The following is a 24,938-nucleotide window of genomic DNA, read 5'->3' as shown; positions in this document are numbered from 1 at the left end:
TAACTTTAATCTATTTTCAATTATTTTATTGGTTCTCTTCCAATGACCACGTGGTTTCACATCCTGGATGCTTGTACATGAGAGCATCATGAAATAAGTGGGTGCATCACCTCAGGAGAAGCTCCTCTCTTTGCTCTCAGTCTTTCTCCTCACCATGGGTGATAACATAGCACAGGTTCTTGTAGTCAAGGTTCCCAGAGACATCTGGAGGGAAAGCAGCAAACATCTGGTTGATCTGCCAAGCAAACAGAGAGAAGTGTCACAGTCTGTGGGACAGCAACATGAACAGCTTTTCATTTTACACCCAGCTCAGCTCCCTGCTGCCCTGCTCCTTTGACCACCATGGAGAAGTTTACCTTTGGCTCAGTAAAGTTGAAACCAGAGTTGGAACATAACTGGTTAATAAAGTCCTGCTAGAATCCCACAAGTTTCCTGTTGAAAAGAGTTCTCCCCCTGAAACCCAGGTAAGCCCTGGTGGATAAATGTCCAGTCCAGTCTCCATTCTATTCACAGCCCAGCTCCACTCCATCTCCTCTTCTGAAAGTAAAGTCCCCCTAAATTCCTCCCAGCCAGCAGAATCCATGCTCAGTCTCACACAAACCACCAAGTCAGTACCTCATTTTGGATTTCAAACCAAGTAACTCACAGAAATGGAAACCAGAACACAGTGCCCACCCAAACCCACTTGGACTCCAGTAAATCAATTGCCCAGCTGCCCATGGGGAGGAGCAGCACAAGATAGGCCACACTTGCACTTGGATGGGAGTCCAAAGAATCTGTTTGACTTTGATTTAGCCATGGAGCTCTTCAGAAGAGATGCTTTGAATTGTTTCTAATTGCCAGAGCTGGCATCAACCTCCTCTCAGGCTGGATTTCAGCTAAATCCATGCATTTAAAGAGGGGCAAGGACTTAGTGCTGAACAGGAGCTGGAGCTGGATTCCTGTTTTGAATAAAGTTCCTTACCTCTTCTTGACTGAACCGGTCTGCCTGTGTCATGAGCATTTCTTTGATGCTGTTCAAATAAAACGAAATAACCTGATTAAAGGGTGATAATGGCACATGACAATTCAGATGGCAAGATCCCTCCTGAAGTTGCATGAAAGAAAATCTGTGTGACCGCATAAATTAGAGCTGTTAATCCTTACATGATATTGTAAGAGATTTTCTGTGGGCACCCATCAGTGTCAATGCCTCGCTCTGCCAACTTATTTCTCTTTTGTGACACTTTATAGAGGTTTAAAATTGTTTAAGGTTATTACTGTAATTGAAATACAGCAATTTTGTATGCTTATCTTAACCTAAAATGGTAGGTTTCCTCACTTGCTGCTTAAAGTTTGGATCACTTAACAAACCCAAAAGAGAGAATATTTTCTGTAAAATCTGAGGATGAAAGGAACAGAGCATGAAATGAGAAAGAGGACTTGAAAGAGAACTGGAGCCTCTATTGCCAGTCATCACCCGAGAATGCTTTATTTGCATGCAGCCATTCCCAGAGGAGCTGTGGAGCTGCATGAGCCCTGCTGTATTTCACGGTGCCCTGTCTTGATCTGGAGTCACAGCACTGGAACACGGAGCTTATCCCACACACAATCTGCATCCCGTGCAATTACATCAAAGAGAATATTTTGGGGGCAGACTCTCAGCTGATTTAGCCTCTGTTTTAAACCCATTGTGGGAAGGCAGTCGAGCATGTAATTTTTTTTTTTTTTTTAACCTAAGTTTAGAGGTGAATAGAAAAGCCAGGAAGAATTATTTTCTTTTCTAGTCTAACCCCTGTACATAAAATGTCTTTATACCTCCCACAGTTTCTCATGTACTGAGAGCAGCACATGCACCACGTGCTGGGACATCCACCAGTATAAACTCACCTATATTCACATAAACATCCCTTCAATAACACCAATAATTTCCTGTAGAAGAATTCCTATATTAATCTCACAGTTTTCATTCACGCTGAAGAGGCAGAGTTGTCTCCTTTTGTCACTACCAAATGTATTTATACATTATCAGACACAGCTCTGGAGCAGTAAAACAAACTGTAAAGCTGTGATAACAGGTGAGCAGTCTGTTGTAAAAAACCAAAAGCTGAGGCAAATGTAGAAATCTGGTTTGGTTTGTGGATTTGAAAAAAGGCTGTTTTTCTCAAGAATTTGTTGTGGGGGGAGTGAGAACGGCAGCTCTTCTAGAAGAAGTCCTTTCTGCTTTTTAAAGGGAATATTTAAAACTATTTATAATAGAAATCATGCCTGACCAGGAACACTTGCAGGGGAGCAAAATTCACCTACCATGGGTGCAGATGTTCAGGCAAAACAGTAAATCCTCCCTTTCTGCACATGAGAAAAGTCCCCCAGACAGAAGTACAGTTTGGGTGGCAAAGCTACAATGGCACTCACAGCTCTGACAAATGTGATTTTTTTTCCAGGAAAAGGCTACACATCCCAGCCTGTGGCAGGGGCACAGACACTTTTGCAGCTCTTGTTGGTATAAATGCACATTTGGAAGCTCAGAAAGGGAAAATTGAAAACAATGAAGAAGGACAAGTGTGAATATATCTGTGCAAGCTTTGGGAACAGACAGAACTTAAGCTATTGGGTATATTTTTTCCTGCATTACTTCACCATTCTCTGTAGTTAGCTAAGTTTCTTCATCTCTTTGTCTCAAGTTTCTGTTTCTGTTCTGTTCCTCTGGCCATTTGGTATGTGACTGCATTTTTTGAAGGCAAATTCTCAAATGATCAGTGGCTGCAAGAGTAGAGAGATCATTCCCCTCAGCATAAATTACTGGATATATTGGATATATATGGATTATTGGATATATATGCCCTGGACAAACAGAATTAGCAAATGCAAATGAAAGTGTGATCCAGGAAGGAGCTTGGTGAATAGAAGGAAGCACTTAGAGCAGTTTTGTCAGAAGTCACAAATAAACTGCATTGCAAACAAGCCTGAATTAAAAAGAGATCTGGGCACTGTGTGTCTTCTATTCACATGCTTAAAGTATTTAGGGGAAAAGAAAAGATCAAATATCTAATTATAATCTTCTGATGCACAGCCCAGTAGGCTCTGGCACACTCACAAGGAAGAAGGACTGACTAAAGGATCTATGCACATTTTCCATTATTTATTTTATAGGGAAACAAACACTCACCGTTTCCAAAGCCAGAAATTATGTACTTTTTTTTTGGTTTTGTATCTTGTTTTCTTTAGAAATCTTATATTCTTCTCAAAAAATACCCTAAAAACCAAACCAAACCCCCCCTCAAAAAAAAATCCATTTACCTTGACTTAGGAGTCTAAATGTTATCCCTTGTCCTGGCTCACATCAATTCCTTCTACATTGACAAATATCTTGTTGCATTCTGATATTTTAAAAGCCTTTTTAAAAATTATCTATGAAATCCCTGGGGCATTTTTGGTTTTCCTCTGGGTTTGCCTTTCCTACAGTGCTGTCTTGGAGGAAACCAGGTGAGTGGGAAGGAGCAGAGCTCTACAGCTACAGGGAGAATCATCTCCAGCTCAGCCAAACACTTCCAAAGTCCAGCATGCCTGGGACCTCTTCCATCCCCCTGGGCCCATTTTCATTTGGCCCAAATCTGAAAAGTTTCATTGGCCTCAGCATCAGGCATGGTTGGTGTTGGCCTGAGTCACTCTGCCCCACGAGTGGCATTTGGGACTGAATCATCCAACCTTTCCAAACATTGCCCCAGTTTACACCAGCTGAGGATGGGACTGGGAGCTTTTTCTCTTTTTGACATCATGCTGTGGGAAGGGTTTTATGTGTGGTATAATGATGCAGACAAACAAAGTCTGTCATTGAATTTGGAAGTAAGTTATAAACTCCTGGATCTTCTGGAAAGGTTAGAAGGCTCCATCCCAGCTACCATCACATGGACTAAGTGAGTCATTTCCAGACTAGAGGTGAAAACACGCAGAGGGAAGAGACATAAAAATCCCCAGAAGGATGTTAACTCCATGAACATAAAAATGAAGTTCTGATTAAAAGGTCAGCATGACTGGTTTTTGAGAGAAACATTCCAGGATTTTTTAATACGGAGAAATATTATTTATTAGCATTAACTGTCGCATTGAAATGGCTTCATGAGCCAACAGAAAAATGATTTCAAAACTTCAAATGTCTACATTTTGGAAGCATATGAATAGAAGTTAAACCTCAAAGACATCCACAGAATTGATTTAATGGTTTGTTCTGTAATGATCAACATTACCCTCGGGTCTAATAAGTAAACATTATGCTCTGTTGTGGTGATGAACTAAAACAATTTTCTAATGTTAGCAGTGCAGTGGGGGTGGGGACAAGGTTGACCTTTTCCATCAAGGAAAAATAAAATATTTCTCTCTCATCTTCATTTTGGAGTGTGATACTGCATTCCTAATTTGCCCCAAACTCCAACTGGCTTCCAGCATCCAAGGAATGTAGATCTGGACACAGGGTGGCAAGCTGCAGATTTTGTATGCAGGATATTGTTACAGATAGTGGTGGGAAATATAACATTTCATGAGTTCTGGAGTATCAGAAGTTCATATTTCATGGCTGGGATTTCACTACTGTGTGATCTGCCCTATTTGGCAAAAGGCTACATTAATTCTGTTGTTTGAGTCACTTCTGATATGATCCCCTGACTGTTCTTCCCAAGCTCTTTGGGTGATGTTAACCTCAAAACCATCAGGACAACTCTTAACCCTCTGTTCCTTCTGATTGATTGCTATATCCACTTGTGTTTAATTAATTTGGAAGTTCTCACTCAAAGGACTGTCTCTTATTTTGCATATTGCAAAAGTTCTCAGACCCACTGGGGTACTGCCACAGAAAACCACCTTGGTAAAGGAAAGAAATATTGTACATGAATCTCGCATTTTCAACTAACTTTCATCAATTATTGCAGATAATGTCATGGAAATCTCCACGGGGTTCTGGTCAGAGGCTATCACAACATAAGCAGCAATAATTGATGTAAATACAATTTTGTAACTCATGGTTCCCTGATAGATTTCCTATACATATCATGCTTTATAAAATCCACTTGAAATGGCTGCTGCAGTAGAAGTACAGACCACAAATTCAGCAGGAAATTTCAGCATATGAACAAATTTAAACATATGCATAAATCTAGGTATATAAACCACTTCTCTGGAGCAATAGGTCCAATATCCTCATCTCCTGCCCTGATTTGATATAATTTATCTCACTCAGCTGAAAGTCCTGCTTGCACCATTCTGGCAGTGCAAGGAGGGTTTGCATTTGTGCAAATACCTCCTAAAGTCCTTTTACATTGCTTTGTTGGTGCAACAGGACATGAATACAAATTGAGTTCTCCCTCCTTATTTAAAAATAGCCATATTGACAATAATTGCCAGATTATTAATAGTATTATTTGGTTTGGCTCTCACTGTATCTAGTGGAATTTTACAGCAAATTATTTCTAGAAGCAGAAGGCTCAAATGATAAACACATAAAAAGGAAAATGTCCAGCACTAAAACCATGTCTCAGAGTTAATTAAATTGATCACTTTTTTAAAGAGGGGAGTAGCTTTCCCATTTTAGTCAAGCACTGAGAGTTAGGCACCAGACATTCATTTTAATTTTACATATGGAGTTAATTTACAAAGAGTCATGTGTCGATTTATATCCAGACCTTCAAAAAGAGGCTATCTAATGGCCTACATGTGATTATATTTCCGTTGGCTCTTGCAATGTCTGAAGACAATAACATCTCTTTTTGGTATACAAATACATTCATACAACAGTCCAGACTTTTAACTCTGGCTTACAAAGCTAAATGTTTCTCTGCCTCTTAAAATACTGTGAAAAATGCAGCTTTTAAGCAGTTCTTTAAAACTCTGCAATTATTATTATTGTTGTTATTCTTCTAAAAGATTGGAAATAAACTTACTAGTCTGCCTTTATGCGGCCTTTTCCTTCTGGGTCGAAAATCTTAAAAGCATTCAGAATGGTTTCTTCTGGGTCCGTGCCTAAAATTAATGAAATATAATTTAGAAGCCTGGATGTATTTCTCTGGCTGCAGAATACTTGCTAAGTAATTACATTCGCTTGAAAACAGTGCAGAATGGAGAATTCTGCAGTTGTGGGTTTGAAGACAAAGGTTCCCTGAGTCGGCAGCATTTGTCATGTCAGACAAACAATAGAGGTGAATAGTTCAATGCTCAGAAGCTTAAAAATAATAACTCATATCTATTCTATGTCTGCAGGAGAGAAAACTTCCAGGAACTGGTCTCCAGTATCAGTACCCAGAGGATTAGTGGCTTTCAGAAATGAAAATATAACAAACTGTTTCCCTCACTGGCTTCCTTTAATCTTGCACTGTACGTTCCTTGTAAAAACACTTTTTGATGTTACTTGTTCTTGGCCATATAGAGAAGAGGTTATTTCCCTCACTAAGGGAAATGGAGCTCATCATAAAATCCAAATGCCAATGGAATGCAATGGAAACAGGATGATCAATTTGAGATGGTGATCTGCACCTAAATCCCACTGTGCCCTTCCCCTTAAGTGTCTCTTCATTAAGTGCTACTTACAGAAACAGGAACAGGATGGTTTAAAGAATTAGACTGTGGCTACTCAGAAGATTTTGCTTCTGCTCTTAGCTGGGCACAGATTTTTGGTATGACTTTATTATCCCTGTCCTTCTGTTCCCAGCAGTAAAATGATTGTAATGGTCTTCCTTTTCTTCCTTCCATTATCTATCCCATCTCTTTAGACTGGAAAACATTTGTGTCAGGGACTCGTTTTCACAGTGCCTTAATCTTGGCTGGGGCTTCTGACTATTCTGTAATGCTGCAGATTCTGAGTAGACTCATTTTCAACCCACACCAAAAGATACACTGTGTACTCTGTTCCTGACTATTCCCCAATATTTCAAAATATTCCCGTAGTATACACAATACAAATCTTTGTAACTGTAGGAAACCAAATTTACAAGCAGATGAACTGATTCCATGGACAAAATGAAGCTATTTGGTATGCTGAAAGAGTGATTAAAAAAGGATACAACACAAAGGGGCTGAGGATTCAAAGTTTGTTTCAAAGTTTGGCAGAGGTAGAACCAGAACAGAACCCAGCCAAGGTTCCCTGCTCTACAGACTCTCCTGATGCCTTCACAGTTTGCTTTGTTTGAAAGATTTCACAAGGATTAGCAGGGTCCTGCAGGATATAATAGTGAACACACCTCGGGCTATGTGGCCTCCTCCTTGCCACACAATGGCCATGTACATTATTTTTGCCAAGCTGTAGGCAGTGTATTCAAACTGCCATGAATCTGTGATCAATACAAAGGGCATTGGTGTTTAATGAGTGTTTGGATTGTCCCATGAAGAGAAACATCCCCCAGCTCTGAGGAGAGGGCTGCATTTTAAGTAGTCACCGCTGTGGGGGGGATTTTTTTTTCCTTACTGTGTTTTACATTTTCTACTCTGTCATATCCTTGGACTTCGGCTTTGAAGAGAAGCAATGCAGCAGGCATTCTTTATTGATTAGCTGGTAAATAAAGTGGTTTCTTTGATGTGCGGCATCTCTGTTTTCTGTACAAATTGTATTATTCTGACTCCCTGTAGAAGCAGCTCCATGTGGTTGGCATTAACATAAACCGAGTTTTGTTAGCTGTTCATCTGGCATCATAATCTCAATATACAAAGCTAAAGCTCATCCTGAAAATCCCAGCTTCCCCTTTATGACAGAAATCAATTATAGCACAACAAATTTTACTTAGAAAGCACCTTTCACCAAATTCTCTGAGTGGTACTTAGCTAATAAAGAGTGTTGCAAAATTGCCATATCCACTTCCTCTAGCCCTTTCTCCCTTTCTAATTGCACTACAAAGGCTCTTCATCCCAATTAGTTTTGATTGGGAATGTGCAGTCTTTTGGCTCTGCTTCCTTTGCATGACAAACCCAACCAGAAGGGCATGACAAGCACAGCTGTGATTTTCCCTTCACCAAATGGAAATTAAAAAAAACCCTCCTCCTTTGCTAGTAGCCAACAGGAAACCTGCAGACAAGAGGGCTCTGCTTTGCCATTCACCTTCCTGTGCTGGCTCTGCTTTTAGGCCACAGGATTGGCAGGGCCAGAGGCTTTGCCAGCTCCAGCAACTCTATGGAGCAAGGGGGAAGAGGGGAGAGGAGGAAGAGGGGAGAGGAGGAAGAGCTCATTTCCATGCTCACAATTGGAATGGGCAGCAGGGCAGCCCATAACAAACATTCACATATCCCAGGAGATAGAATATGGAGGAGGGCGCTCCCTACTCTGCCAGAAGACACCTGGAATGTCCTGGTGGAGGTACCACACACAGGTTGATGTCTGGGCAGTAAAATCCCCTCCTCAGCCAGCCTTCTCCATCACCCCTCATGCTTCCCAGACTTCCTGCCCTCTTTAGCAAGAGTGTCTTTCTTCCAGAACCAGCTACATGAATTCTTTCTTTCAGACCACTCTGTTTTCTATTCCAAGCATAGAAAACCCTTCGCTGGAATTGTGTTCAGCAATACAAAGCCAGAGTCCATCAACCAAACAATAAATGTTTTTAAGAAGATAGGATCAGATTTTTCCATTTTTCTATTCATTAGTTATTTTTACAAACTTCTGGAATGTGCTTGGCTAAGGCCAGCCCTGCTTTGGAGGCTTTCACCTTTCTCTTATGCCTGTAGGAAGATGACTGGAGTTCTGTCTTGGCCTCACACCCCCCCTCTTGCAGTTTCCATCCATTAACTGGAGAGGAAACATGATTAAATTACCAGCTCACACAGCAAATTTACTACCCACATTTCCTGAACTTCCCACAGGGTTCCCTATATATTCTGGGGCAATGAAATCCCCCTCCCTTATCATTGAGAATCCACTGAAATTTAATTATTTCAATTTATCCACTCCATTAAGGGTTAAGAGTTTTTCTGTGAAATTTTTTAAGGGTTATTCAGTGAAATCTTCACCTAATGGCAAAATCACCTCAAGTGACACTGAGGCTGGGCCATGGAGTTACAATTAATACAGAAAATGAGGGAAGCCCATGTTTGCTTAATGTGACAAAGGAGTGCAAAAAGGGTAAGTTTTTTTAAAAAAACTTAAAAGCAGCTAATACTGGGAGTGCTATGACTAGAGCATGAGCATGAGTTCAGCCCAGGAGCCTTCTGATGGTGAATAACTCCCCTGCACTGTGCTCCAGGCTGCTGAGGTTTCATCACTTTCTGGACCCCAACTCAGCCCTTTCATGTTAGCTTGTGTAAGCTAAATCACACCTTTGAATTGTCCTCTGCACCGTCCCTCAGCCTTTCATTCTTCCCCTCTGTCTGCAAAACTGGAGATCCCTCCTTGCCTCTAAGCACTGTTCTGTGGAGACATTATTGTAATTTGCAAGGTGCTGAGATATTTCAGCGCTGAGGATCTTTGACAGATACCTCTCCAATCCCCCAGAGGTACTTACCTTTCAGCTTTTCCCCAAACATAGTAAGGAAGACAGTGAAGTTAATAGGACCTGGCGCCTCCTTCACCATGTCTTCAAGCTCTTCATTCTTGACATTCAGACGACCTGCAGCAGAGATCATTTTTCATAATAAATCACAAATTGTGTTTCAAAAAACGGTTCCCATTCATCTCCTCCCACTGGGGAGCTCAGGGCTCTGTGCAACTTTGCTAATAACATGGTAGAACACAACTCCCAAATACCCCAGTGAAAAAGAAATTGGCAGAGCTGGCTCTGAGATCAAAGGGTGACTGAAGGAGCAAGAAGGATAAATAACACAGACATGGCCAGCAGTGGACGAGAGAAGGGGAACTTCCAAATAAAATGCTTTTTGAGTTGGGGCTTTTTTTTTTTTTTTCCTCAGGTGAAATATGGGCCCCACTGATATTAATATAGCAGAGATCAAAGTGACTGAAGTGAATCCAAGGTCTCAGTCTTTGCCCTCCTGGATATTGAGACACCTCTCTGAGTAGAGGGCAGATGGATGAGATCCCTTCCCCATCCTTGTGCAGCCCTATTGATGAGAATTTAGACCCTGGCAACCCTCCTCAAATTGAGTGGTAATTTGCTGTGAATGTACTTTATAGGCATTGAAAGGCTTCACTGAACAGGAAAGATAGCAGAACTTGGCCTTAAGAAATAAATATTTCAGGGTAACAGTAGCTACAGGCCAAAGTTTGCAAACCTCATTGTCACAATAAAGAGTTCAGGAGCTTCTGCTCCTTGCACTGACTCTGCTGGCGTCTGATTCCACCCCGGGGAGCACTAAAGATTCTTATCAAGCTCTTTTTAATAAGCTCCAGATGGCAAAAGCCCAAATGCCTACATCACTGTTCAAGCCTCAAATGCCGCAAGAAGGATACAACTCCAGGTTTGGGATCGTGAGGGCTGGAATTTTTTCTTTCCTTGGGAAGATTTGCTCTAATCTGTTTGATATTATCAAGGTTGTGATAGCCATGGAATGGACAATACCTAATCTCATGACATGCACATTTCACCCCACACAAACTCCCAGCAGCACAGAACTTCACATGAAGGCCTGCTGGGTTTGTGTGGGCAGAGGGGCAGCTAGTCCATGACTGCAGTGCTAATCAGTGCATATTCCATGGCTCCCAGATGAAAAAGCCTGGATTCAGAGGCAAATCAGAAATGCCTGGCATGGACCCCTGCTTGGGTGGGCTTCTTCTGAAATAGTTGCAGGGGAGGGATCAGACCTTCATTCCACTCCCTGCTCAGGACACTTTCCAGCTGGAGCTCTGCAGTGAGATGCCAACCACCACAGGGAGGAAGGTCAAACAGAACAGGTTTCCTTTTGCCCCCTGTGTGTCTCATTTCTCCCCCCACTGTCATTCTAATACCAACCTTTCTTCTGGGCTTGAAATTGAGACAGCATATCTCTTAAGTATTGAATTGTTAGTTTACCTAGTGCAGCAAATGTGTCTCTCAAATCTGCTTTGTCAATAAAGCCATCCCTGTTCTGATCCATGATGGTAAAAGCCTGTGGGAAGGAAAAGGAACAGGAATTGCCATTTCCATTGCACAGAACAGTGCTCCAGTCACACACATCAGTCTATGGAAGGATGATATTCATGCTGTAAAAAGGAATATTTAACTTCCTTTGATTCCTCCACATCATTGCACTTTCCTCACTTTCAACACATTACTGTATCTTGGCAAGGGGCTTAATTAAACCCACCCAAACTTCTTCTTACTAAATTAATGCTCAGTGCAGCGTGCATTGGGCTGAAGCCAATGCTGGCAGCTCCAGCCATTCAGCTCTTAACCCATAAAAGTTTGAATTAGGGAGGCTTTAGTCAGGGTAGATTTAGCCAGAGGTTGCTCTGTGGTTATACCTTCCCCATACCCCATTCTTTGAATGAGGCTGAAATATTTCTGTAAAACATTTCATTTCTGTGGATATCTCTCTGCTATCAACCTGAAGTCGATTACTCCTGAGCCTTAGAATGATCCATCACACAGAGATAGCTGAACTTTCAAAAGTACAGAGAAATGTAAGTTCCATAAGATTGTTTATTCAAAGTTTTTTCCCTTTTCCAATACACTGCATCTTTGAGACTGTGCTGTGTGCTCTGACTGACACTGATGTGCTGACCTTAAATACCCTTGTCAGGCAAAATTTAACTTTTGATAGATAAAAACCAGTTGGTTTTTTTATTTTCAGCCAACACAGACTTGGTGTACTCTAACCATTGTTTACCAAGCCAGCTAACTGCTCATCTATCTGTTTACTCATTTGTGTGTCCATCTCTTGGCTGCCATCACACTTATAATGTTTCATTGATTTGGAAAGATTTTAATGACCTGAAATTCCCCTGGTCATGCCATGGGGAATATTTGCTGATCCTGGCATGACTCTGAAGCTGGTTATCTGTCTGACAGGCACATCAATATGGGACAGTATCTTTGCAATGGCCAGGAATTATTCTTTCTTCAGACAGTGTGCCCCTGAGATTGCAGTAACTTGCAGGGTTTTAAAGTCTGCTGCCCTACAGGGTGCATTTCTTCCCATGAACAAGTTATCTCCACATATCTTCAGGTATTTTCTCCTCCAGTTTCTTACAAAGCCTCACTGCTCACAGCCCAGTTTGCCCATGAGGCTCCACTCAGCTTTATGTTCATAATCTTATATTTACCTTCCAAACCATCCCCTTACAAAAAATTAATCCCAACTCTTTAGAGATGTTCTGCCCTTGCTTTAAATGGTGATCCCCCATAATTGGGAAGCAAAAGAGAAAGAAGATATGAAGAGCAAAGCCAAACCCAGGCAGCTCACAGGAGACAGGATGAGCATCAGGCACTGTAATGGATGAATTTTAAATAACATAACAGCAACGCTGAAACATTTGCTGATGAGCTGGTTGAAATCTCTAGATACAAATATTCTAATCCAAACCAGGTTTTCAGAAATATGTGTCCCAGATATGCAGTTCTTAGACACAACATGGTTTTGGGTTTCACTCGACCACTCCACTGCCTCATGCCTTTGCCATTATTCTGCCACCATCCCCCTAGAAATGCTCCTGGTATTATCATATTTAAAGAAGATCAAATAATGCCATTCTGTCCAGTTCTTTGTGCTGGTCCATCTTCAAACAGTAATTCTTGGAGAAAATAAAATGAAGGTTCCTATGATATAGAGAAGTGGGAGAAGGGAGTCAAACATTCCCATTGACTGTGGGGAAATGAATTTAGCTGGGTCATATTCCCAGGCCTTGCCTTGGGTTTGGTCTTGTCCATCACTGAGCTTTCCTGGTGGGAATCCTCAAGAAAAGTACACTTGAAAGCCACGTGAAAGCACAACACAAAAGAGCAGACATTTATCACACTGGAAATTGCTTTGGAGACATGAGTTAGAAAAAATGGGGGAAAAATAATTAATGAGTAATTTAAAATGACAAACCAGTGCAGAATGTGATGGTCTCATGGACTCTCTAGATTGTCCCCACAGAAAAAGAGCAGAAACTCAACAAACAGATTATCTGTCTTTAATATTCTCCAGCTTTTAGGCCACCCATCGGTTTTACCTCCTCACAGGTAACTGGTCAAAGAACCTACAGTGCCTGGAACACCAATCCCTTGGGAGCTGAAAGTTGCTTACTTCATCTCCACAAGTTGTCTTGTTTTATTGGCATTTGTGGAGAAAGCTGAGGGCTTCTTGGCATTCTCATTTCTCCTGTGTGGGCAGCATTAGAAGGGCACAGATGAATATTTTCTGCTGCTGTTGTGGAACAGAGCAGTAATGAAAGCCCTGGTTCAGCCTGGCATCTCTATTCAGGACAATACTTGAGCACATAAGACTATTCTTATTTAAAATACCACTTAACTTTAAACATGTGCTCAAGTGCTTTCCTGAATCAGGGCTGAAGTGGATGAGATGATGCTTTTCCTTTATTTTGGGGTGGGGGCTTGGGTGCTTTTCAAATAAGTCTGGAGAGAAACAGGGGAGTGAGTGAGGGAAGTAAAGAAAGAAAGAATGAAAGAAAGAACAAACAAACACACAAGGAAAATGATCTACCAGCCAAAACCACAGGGATGATTCAGAAAACAACTGTGTGTTCTGTTAAAGCAGATGGAGAATTGAATAAGGATTACAAACAAAACCTATGTTATTCATTAGCAAAAACAGGAGACTATAGAGAACAGCAGAGTAGTGACCAACCTCTTTGAACTCCTGGATCTGGGTTTGTTCAAACATAGAGAAAACATTGGAACCACCTTCTATCTTCTTCTTTGCCTTTTTGGGAGCCTGTAATACAAATAAGAAGATCAAGTATATATTCCTTTGTCTGTTAAGCGCCCATCAAAACAAATTACATCTTCAACAGAAGGTAAAAACTACACAGTCAAGTAATACAAGAGGATTGTGCTTTGTTATTCCAAGGTTTTAAAATTCAATCTTATAGACAGATAGATTTAGATTTATATATAAGATTGAAAATATATATATATATATATATATATATATATATATATATATATATATATATGTATTTATACAAGGGATAAAAATTGCTGCCTTATTAACAGATTGAGGCTTTTTGCACTCCCTGCTGTGTCCTGGAACCTGGCAGCTCAGACAAACCAGGACAGTTTGTCACTGTGCTGCCTTTAAAAAGGTGAGGGACCCAAAGTGTGGCCCAGCATCCTGCCTGGTGCACTGCTGGCTCCCCCAGGAGCTGCCTGTTCCTTGGGCAGGGTCACCTCCAGCTCAAAGGATCCCAGGCCGTGTCACACAGGGACCTCTCCCCTTCCATGCTGGCTCTGCAGAGCTCAGGGGTGACAGCCTTTGGTGTGGAGTGGTGTCACTTGAAGATATGAGCTAGAATTCCCAGCCTGCTGTTCTCAAGAAACTCCAGAATTCAGGTAAATGCCTCCAAGGGCTCCTTCTTCCCAGTTCCCATGCTGGGACTGGCAGCCAGACTCCAAACAAGGCCCTGCATGAAGACTCAGCTCAGGAACTAGAAAGGGAAGTTATATCATTTCCTACTCACACAGAAATGTTTAGAAATCTGCTTGGTCTGGACCAGCAATGACAGAACAGATTAATCCTTCCCAAGCAGGAACACCTTCTACTCCTGGAGCCTCTATTCCTGCACCAACCTATGGCACTGCAGTGCAGTACCTTACCAGACCATGTTATTTTAATATTCAAGATAATCATCTCAAATGAAAGGGCAGGACTGCTTTTATCACCATTCTCAAGTCTGGAGGCTGAGACAGAGCAAGATTGGGGAAAGAGCTACAATGATATCTAAGAATCTAATGCTCACTAAAAATCAGTCAGAACTAGGCTTCATTAAATATCTTTGAATAAGGGCCCAACCAGCTTGCCTAAGACAATATAGTTCTTGTTCTGCAGTAAAGAATAAAATCTGTGATTCCAAAGGATTACAGAAGTGTTTTAACCACAGTGTTATCCTTACTTGGGGCAGGATAATGAGCTGCAATGCCTTTTGAGTTCCCTTCCAGACAGATTACTTTTTTCTTTATCATTTTTACTTTTAAACTTCATTATCATAGTCCCACCTGGTTCTCGTGTCACAGAAAATTAGTCTTACTTAGTTTGGGCTATTCTGCATGAAACAGAAGGCAACTTCTACTGTCTCCTTTCATCAAAATAAAAAAACCTGTGAAAGTTCAAATTCAATACTGATTTCAAATATCCTGAGGAGCAGAGCAGCTCAAGAAAATATTCCCACTTGACTCTGTTTGAAGCATACATTGTCTGATCAATTTAATTTGCCAGGCAGATTTCTGCACTCAGCCACCCTGGTTTAGATCCCAGGATATGGAAGGGGGGAAATTAGGGCAATGTTAGACACTCTCCCACATACCCACACTCCAGACCTGTCAAGCTCCTATCAGCTAATTCAAAGAACTAAAATCTGGAAATAGGAATGGAAATTAAGTGAAAAATATACTTGTAGTGAGGATAAAAACAAGGATAGAATGCCACCACAGGCATGGAAAAAAGAAGTTAATAAGTGGAATGTTTAATGAATGTAGAAATATTGATTTTGGAATAAACAGATTCCCTCCTCCTCCTCCACATGAAATAAGTGTTATTTTGAGCAGTAATGGGCAATCTTCCACATAACGTGAGGTGCCTGGAGGAGGCTTTCAACACTTCCAGATCGAATGGAAATATTCAGAACAATCCTATGTATTTCCATGGATTTGTTCCCTGAGGTAAAGGGGAAGCAGATGTTACCCAGGGGAGAGCACTGCCAGCTGTGAGGGGACTGCAGGGCTGGGGGCTTGGGCAGGGCAGTGGGGCTGGTTCTGCTGGGCTCCTGCAGCTGCTCCTGCTGGACACAAAACAGGCTTTGCCCTCCTCATGGTCTCTTCTGCTGGGGCCAAACACAGCATCCATGCTCAGCCTGATAAATATTCCCCATGCTAGGAAACCATCTGCATTTTTTCAGCTATCACCACAGCCACAGGCAGTGGGGTCCAGCTCTTCTAAATGCCAAACCCTGGCAATTCCTCCATTATTCCTCAGTTTCCTGGGTTCTCTGGGCTGTAAGTCCTCAAGCAAGGGCTATAGCTGAAAGGAAGGATCAGATAAATGCAAAAGCTGCAGCTCAGTATCAATTAGAAACAGACCAGCAAATCAAAAACCACCCCAAAAGCTTCTGTACATTAGTGAAGTTCTTTTCAAGGCAAAGAAGATTGAAAACTGACTATACAGGGAACAATTATTGTAGCATCACAGGATCATAGAATGTTTTGGGTTGGGTGGGACCTTAAAAATAATTTACTTCCAGCCTAGAAGAAGTACTAGAAAAGGTCATCCTAACATATTTGTTTACTGTTACTCTCTGGTTTGTTGTCTCCAGGGATGACAGAGGACATCAGTGCCCATGATGCTCAATCAATTTTTAGTTTTTCTGCTGAAGGTCTGGATATGGATCCCATTTATGGCCTGCTCATAAATAAGAGGGGGTTGAGACCACCAATACATTTCACAGGGGCCCATGGACAGCTGCCAGCTGGGGCTGGTTTCCATCACCAGGTTCAAGCTAAGTCTTGTAGCATCCAACATAGAGCATCTTGGATTATCAGTTCCCAGTACTGGGAATGCAGCTTCCCTGCCCTAAAAAGCCAGAAAATTCATAATCACAGAGAGAACTGCACCCCAGTTTTGCACAAGGTGTGGGCAGGGAGGTGCTATGAGGGGGAAGGCTGAGAGAGAAGTAGGTGGAGCAGGAACAGAACAGAGTCCATTGTTTTTCTGGAGGGTTACTTGAATTAAAAGACAGCTCTAAGAGAACAGAAAAGAACAACTCAGAATAGAATAGTTCTATGCTGCTGTCTGACAATCCCAAACACTCCAGAATTTTTTAATGAACACAATCATGGTTCTGACTCCAGAGTCTCTCTCTGAAAGAATGACAAATTAAAAGGAACATCACAGAGCTGAGCAAACATATGGCTTCTAAGATGTCAAGGATTTAGTAGGTGACCCACAGAGGAGAAAGTGGGTGACTGACACATCACTTCTGCCTGCCTTGATTTCCCCACTCTTGAAACCAAAGTGTGCCAGGCTGCACTTTGCAGAGATAGAGCGGCTCTCGTTGCAACATGTGCTGTGAGACTGACATACAAAACGTGCCAGATGAGAAACTGAAGAGCTGAGGGTCCCCTGGGCTCGGATTCCAAGGCCTCAATAGCACAGCAGTGGGAAGAATGTTGCAACAACTGAACAAGCCTATTAATATTCCTGCCTGAGAGTATTAATCATCCCATTGTGAAGAAAACAACACTTCACTTTAGAGGAGAAACCACAGGCTTGTCGCATATCACTCATTTGTCTTTCCAGTGTTAGCACTCTTTCAATTAGCCTGGATTTTAAAAGGTCTTTTTTTGTTGTTGTTGTTTTGTTTGGTCGGTTTTGGTTTTTTTAGAGGCTTTAAATGAAGAAATGGAACCATACCAAAATCTGGTCCCAAGAAAACTCTGTTGTACCAGATATTTTCTTTGAGCTGAGTTTCCCTCACTGAGGTTCTTTATATTTCTCCTTTCTGGCAGTGTCAGGGAGCCCAAAAGAACCAGGGTGTGCAGGGACACAGGCAGGCAGAGACAATGAGTGTGTGTGGCCTTTGCCTCTCTGGATGTAAGAAAAGGGATCCAATTTTTATACGTTGCAAAGGTGGGAGGGGGGTGATGTTCAAGGGAATCAGAAGGAAATTTGATTTCAGGGTGACCTAGAAGAAAAGGGGGTGGGGAATCATTTTCTGCCTCTACATACAAAGGAGGAGGGAGATGAAGATACCTTGTTCTTACTTCAGAACATGAGGCATTGTTTGCCCTGATAAATTCATAAAGAGGTGATGCTAGAGCAGATCCATGACACTGGATTATTGCAGAGCTTTATCATCTCCACCCCTCAGTGCATTTTGCAGACAACCAAGAAAAATATGGAAAACCAGACAAGTTGCAGCAGGGTGAGCAAGGTCCCTCAGTGGCTGCTCAGGGGCACATTTGTACCCTTCAGTAAGTGGGAAGTAACCAACCTCCACCTGGCATTTCCTGCAGCAGAGGAACATCTCCACTGGCAGTCAGGAGAGATGGGCAGCACTCTGCCACAAGCTACAGCTTTGGTTTGCTTTGCTTTGGTTTGCAAAGTTTAGTTTGGTTTGGTTTGGTTTGGTCACTCCCTTGTTTAGCCCACCATGCTCTAAGCCCCTCAGAAAATGCTCTTAATAATTAACAATGATGCAGTGTGGTGCTCCTGACAGCAAAGTAAAAAACACAAGCAGAAACGCTTCCCTACTCAGCCACTTATTGTGTCTTCTTCTAATTTTTCTACCAGAGACAGCTCAGTGGATAGGCAGGGAGAGAGCCCTGCAGGGAGAATCAGCAGTGGACACTGTTAAGAGCCTGATTCTGCTGTCTTGTACCCATAAGTGTTTATTCAGTCCAGGACAAAGTGGACATAAGATACCACCAGGTTTTTACTGTTTCACATTTTGTACTTCCTTCCTCTGCAACTACATGTACAACTACAGAAAAGACAGAATCATCCATCATTTTGCTCAGACTTTGTCCCCTGCTGTGATCCACTGTATGATGTCAACTCTCAGTTACTATTACTTTTTCATCCATCACACTCTCTCCTTGTTTTTCATCCACTCTGGGATCTCGGTGCTGACATTTCCTGTCTTCAAATTTCTGTTATCATCAAATACAGCTTCTGAATCAGGAGCTGCATCTCAGGCCTGGACAAGGGATTGCTGCAGCATGGGGCAGGATATTTGTTGATTTTTGTCTCACAGGTTTGCTCTGCTGACATAATTTACACTGGATCTGCAGCAACCATCCTAGCTATGGACAAGCCACCATTTTTTAGTGGTTGAGGTCCTTTCCATGGCAGGTGAGCAGCACAAGGCCAACCCAAGTGCATGCCTTGGAGGGAACAGTCTAGAGGAGTAAGCAACACAAACTGCTCTAAGGGCACAATTTGCATTTCAAACAGGCAGCAGCCTCAGATCATTCAAATAAACCACGTTATCAGAAGTGAGAAAGAGAAGATCTTTTTATTACCTGCTCTGCAGTCATAAACAGACCCCTCCCTTCTCATCCTCACTCCATTTTGTGTGTAGTCCCAGCCTGCACACACCCACACAGACACACCTTTGATCCCTGCTAGATGCAGAAATCTGCTGGCCTGCAGCCTCCCTGCTTCACACTCTGGACACTCCAGGTTCTCCTCTGCCTCACAGAAAACCCTTCCCTGTCACAGGCCCCTTCCCCTCCTGCAGGCACACAGAGGGAAGGCCTTGTCTCCCAAATTCATCCTGGAGCAGCAGAGCCTCCCCAGCCTCTCCAGCCACAGGCTCCTCCACCTTGAAGACCCCAAATTCAACAGATGGGCCAAAGCCCAATAGATGGGCCATAATCCAACAGGCCAAAATTTAACAGATGGGCCAAAATTCAACAGCTGCTTTTCCCAACCCAGCAAATCTTCTTCTTCTTCATGTGACGAGATGAGCAGTCCCTGTGTGCACACTTGGGGCTGTCTCATACACACACACACACACACAGACACACACACACACACACACACACACACACACACACACACACTCACACACAGACACACACACACACACACACACACACACAAGGACACACACACACACACACACACACACAAGGACACACACACAGACACACACACAAGGACACACAAACACATATAGGGACACACAGACACAAATGGACATACACAGGACACACAGTCACACAACACACACTCCCAGGGCTGTTACACACACACACACACACACACTCTGTCACACACACAGACAGGGACACTCCCAGGGCTGTCACACATGCACTGTCACACACACTGTCACACACAGTGTCACACACACTGTCACACACACTGTCACACACACTGTCACACACACACAGTGTCACACACACACTGTCACACACAGTGTCACACACACACTGTCACACACACAGTGTCACACACACACACTGTCACACACACACTGTCACACACACACTGTCACACACAGTGTCACACACACAGTGTCACACACACACAGTCACACACAGTGTCACACACACAGTGTCACACACACAGTGTCACACACACACAGTGTCACACACACACTGTCACACACACTGTCACACACACAGTGTCACACACACAGTGTCACACACACACAGTGTCACACACACAGTGTCACACACACTGTCACACACACTGTCACACACACACTGTCACACACACACTGTCACACACACTGTCACACACAGTGTCACACACACACTGTCACACACACACTGTCACACACACACAGTGTCACACACACACAGTGTCACACACACAGTGTCACACACACACACTGTCACACACACAGTGTCACACACACTGTCACACACACACTGTCACACACACTGTCACACACACAGTGTCACACACACAGTGTCACACACACACAGTGTCACACACACAGTGTCACACACACACAGTGTCACACACAGTGTCACACACACACAGTGTCACACACTGTCACACACACACAGTGTCACACACACACACTGTCACACACAGTGTCACACACACAGTGTCACACACACAGTGTCACACACACACAGTGTCACACACACACACTGTCACACACACAGTGTCACACACATACACACAGTGTCACACACACATTGTCACACAGACAGTGTCACACACACAGTGTCACACACACACAGTGTCTCACACACACACTGTCACACACACAGTGTCACACACACACAGTGTCACACACAGTGTCACACACACAGTGTCACACACACTGTCACACACACACTGTCACACACACTGTCACACACACAGTGTCACACACACACTGTCACACACACACTGTCACACACACAGTGTCACACACACACAGTGTCACACACACAGTGTCACACACACACAGTGTCACACACACACACTGTCACACACACAGTGTCACACACACACAGTGTCACACACACACAGTGTCACACACACAGTGTCACACACAGTGTCACACACACAGTGTCACACACAGCCATGGCAGCAGTGCCACCAGCAGCCCCGTTCCAGCTGCGGGGCTCGGTCAGCGTGGCCATGCTGTCGTCGGTCGGTGCCACTCTCGGTGCAGGTGGCACATTCCAGCCTGCAGAGCACATCTGATCAGCATGCAGGCTATTTTTGGGCACACAGCTCCCCTCAGCAGACAGAAATGTGCTACAAGGTGTCACTGGAATTGAACAAACACGGCGATGTTTGGGGAATAAGAAAAAGGCTTCCCTCTCCTTCCTTGTGCCGCTGCCCTTCCTGCTGCCCACCAGCACAGAGCAGGCAGGGAGACATCACAGACCCAGCTTGTCTGAAATTCCCTGGAATTAACAGAGAGCCATAGACAGTTCTCAGAACTCCATTCCACAGCACTTGTGTGGTCTGCTCTTGTTAGAAAAATTATCTCCCTGAACCCTGCCTCTCTCACTGTCATCAGCCCTGGATGTCAGAGCCTAGTAGCACTGGCTGACTTGTAATTATTTTTTACTATGCTGCTTTGTCTGCACTAATCCTTTGAAAGTAGCTTTACTGCACATCTGAAATATTATGATGCTATAAAACCTCTGTAATATTTATAAATCCCTTAAGACATCATAAAGAGAGAAAAAAACCTCCCCACAGAGTTCATCTAGCATAATTACATATACATTTCCCTCTGATTAATAAAAAATGATCACTTCCTTATGTAAAGATATTCTTCAGCTTTCTTTCATTAAGGCTATTTTTTTCTTTCCATTTTAAATCTGTTTCATGTGTCCCTGTATAGTAAGGTACCTCAGAAGAGATTTTCCCAAAACAAAAGGCACAATGAAAAGAACCACCACAGAGCATCGTCAGTTGAGCTGGGAGCGAGGAGACAGACGAGTCTCTCACTATATTTTCACGTCTCCTAACTTAAGCATTTCATCACAGAATGTCCTGGAACATCTTCAAACATCAATGAGTGTTGGTGTGTCATTGAACTAAGTAGGCAGGGAAAAAACTGATAAGTGAAATCTTGGGGAAAAAAAATAAAAAAGGGGAGAAAGAAAAGCTAAGAGCCAGCACTTGTCCCCCACTCACAAAAGGGCTGGCTTAGACTTTACTGAGGCTGATTAAAGGGAAACCTGTAAATCCACACCTGAAGAGGCATAATCAGCACAAGGCACTGGTCTCTTCTGAAGCACTGGTGAAGAACATGATAAATGTGAAACCACTGACACTGGGCTGGCACTGGCTGAAACTGGAGCCTGTTTTGTGCATGGATTTTAGAAATGCCATTGAATGTGGTTTTGCCACAGCACGTGGATCACATTCATCACCTGCTTAAATAGGATCAAGTTTGAACTAAGCTTTGAGAAAGCTTTTCATATGCAACTCCCTCGCTGGTGTTCTCCACAATGAAATATTCCATAGCCCCAGGGAGCCACAGGGCAGCATTGCTTTTAGACAGCCTGAAAAGGACCTGCAAAAAGGAGCAAAATAAACAAAGACAAAATCACCTGCTCATTTTTTTTCCCTAATAATGTTGCAGTCATTCCTCTGAATTTGCAGGAGACAAAGATCTGCCCACAGTTCCTTAGGCAGGAGTTCTTTGCTCCTTGGAATCACATCGAGTGAGGTGGCTGGTGGAGTCCCAGAGCTAAAAGCCAACAGTGAGCAGGGCAAAGACAAGACACAGAAATTTCTACAGAGCTTCCTACTTCTCTTCATGGTCACAAGAGCAGCACAGTCACAATTCCAGAGAAATCCCTTTCTCTCGGTCCTTATCACACCACAGCAGATCTTAAATCTATCTCACACCAGCCATGCCAGGAGTGTGAATGTGGGACAGAACTGCACAAGCTCTTCCTTTCTGCAATTCCATCTATATTCTGTGCCTTCCTTGTTTGTGAAATACATGCAGAGCAGTCCTTGGGAGTTCCCAGCTCACTCTGTGGGGTATATCAGCATTCTGGATGTGATACTACAATGAGATTTCATGGGATGCTGTGTGATCATTCCTGCTCTGTTTGAATCATAAGAGTCAGAAAGAAATACAGAGATAAACAGACATGGGGAAGGATAAAACCTACCATGGTGCTGCTGCTCCTTCCACCCCTCCTCTGCCAACCAGTCAGCCAACAAACACAATGCCAATTGTCTCTTTATATAGTGTCACCAAGGAATAAAAATATGCCTGCTCCAAGTTTAGACAATAGATGTAAGGTTGGAAAAGTGCAGTAATTGGATCCCAATACCATTCCAAGCATCTGTTCCATGCACAGCTTTTGCTTTCACAGAAATAATGCAGCAGATAAGTAGAGGAGGCAGTTGGGATACAATTGTACAGCACTCACAGCAAGCTTGAGCTGAAGGGGTTTTCCCATGTACTGCTAAATAATGAACACAGGGCATGCACTGGAAGATTTTAAGTGGACATGGCATTTAGAAAAAGCAGGAAGGGAAACACAATCCTTGATAAAATGCTGGGGAAACCAGCAATAAATCCTGGCCACTTCAGTACCCCCAGAGCCTGGTGCAGGCATTCAGAGCTCCAGCAAAGCATCTGAGGCTCTGCAGAACTGCATCTGTACCTGGAAGGTGGAAAATCACCTCTCTGCAGATGGCAATAAAGTGACTCAGGTCAAGGCTCTTTTCCCTGAATCTATAAACATGCCTGAAGTCTGGGGCTGTTACCATCATATTTTCTGGAAAAATCCCTTTGCCCAGGATTCTTCTCCTGGGAAGCTGAGAAGGTTCAGAGGAAGGAAAACAATATTATCTCATTTGCTTCTCCTGTGTTTTGCTGCTTTGGAATGAGCTTGGAGATTGTTTACCCACAGGTGATTGTTTCATTTGTTTTTGGTGTGAGTGTTTTCACTCATTGGCCAATCAGGGCCAAGCTGTGTTGAGGCTCTGGAAAGAGTCACAAGTTTTTTATTATCTTTTTAGCATTCAGTAAGTATCCTTTCTGTATTCTTTAGTATAGTTTAGTACCATATTCTTTAATATAATATAGTATCATAAGATAATACATTTGCCTTCTAAGAATATGGAGTCAGATTCCTCATTCCTTCCTCCATCTGGGAACCCCACAAATACAAGAGGGGGCCATATCCCAAAATACTGCAAAGTGGTGGAGAGTCATGGACTTCAAAGCATGAAAGAAGAGGTGTGTGGTAATGAATGTGGCAGTGGGAGCAGGAAGGGAACAGGAGGCAGCGTAGGAGCCACAGGGGCTGTGTCTCCCAGGGAATGCTCATGGACATTAATACACATTCCATCCCATTGGAATTACTGCAATGAGCCAAAACATTAACCACTATGAAATTGCAAAATTCCACTGACATGAAATCATGGTTCCTAAAGGTCTGATCTCTGTGTCTCTCAGAGTATCCATACAAGAACATCAGAACATTCAATTCAGCAGAAACAGTAGGTTTTTCAGGAACCTGCATCTGAAATTCTTCTCTCCATCAGTCATTCCAACCTTGAGTCACAGCAGTGCTCAATCAATTAACTGAACTTTGAGACAGATGTGCATTCAAGTTTCTGGTTGAACAAGAACCTTGTTCTTTCTCCAGGCCCAGCCCCTTGCAGTGCTGTCATCTCTAATCTTAGATCTGACTGCATGCTCTTCAGGGCAAGGACTGCTTTAGCTGTTGTGGGGCACCTCAAACACCTACAGGGATGATTAAGTAATAAATAGGCATAATACAGCTCATCTGGCTTTAGTGAAATGGCTGTGGATGCACATTGGAAGGTAGCCTGGTGTTCATTGTTCTGACTTAGTGACATTATACCAATCCCCAGTGTAACAGAGCATGAAAAGAAATCCCTCAGTCCCTCTGCCTGCAAGTGCCTGCTGGAGAGCAGCCCCAGGTTTGTGTCCTAGGCTGGGTCTAGAA

At 42.9% G+C, this 24,938-nt stretch overlaps 1 protein-coding gene across 1 annotated transcript; it reads right to left on the bottom strand.

Annotated features, from left to right (window-relative positions):
* Nucleotides 1-136: 136 nt before the first annotated feature.
* Nucleotides 137-13,750, bottom strand: MYL10 (myosin light chain 10). The gene is made up of 6 exons (XM_071447680.1): nucleotides 13,669-13,750; nucleotides 10,911-10,986; nucleotides 9,450-9,554; nucleotides 5,913-5,991; nucleotides 965-1,013; nucleotides 137-235 (listed from the first exon to the last, which is right to left on the bottom strand). The coding sequence occupies exons 1-6, from the start codon at nucleotides 13,702-13,704 to the stop codon at nucleotides 137-139; spliced, it is 444 nt and encodes a 147-aa protein (XP_071303781.1). The 5' UTR covers nucleotides 13,705-13,750.
* Between the last annotated feature and the right edge of the window lie 11,188 nt (nucleotides 13,751-24,938).

This window comes from Agelaius tricolor, unplaced genomic scaffold, assembly GCF_023055355.1.
Source record: "Agelaius tricolor isolate 1412-34295 unplaced genomic scaffold, bAgeTri1.0.p SCAF_25, whole genome shotgun sequence".
Classification (NCBI taxonomy): Eukaryota; Metazoa; Chordata; class Aves; order Passeriformes; family Icteridae; genus Agelaius; species Agelaius tricolor.
This window is presented reverse-complemented; position numbering and strand designations above follow the sequence as displayed.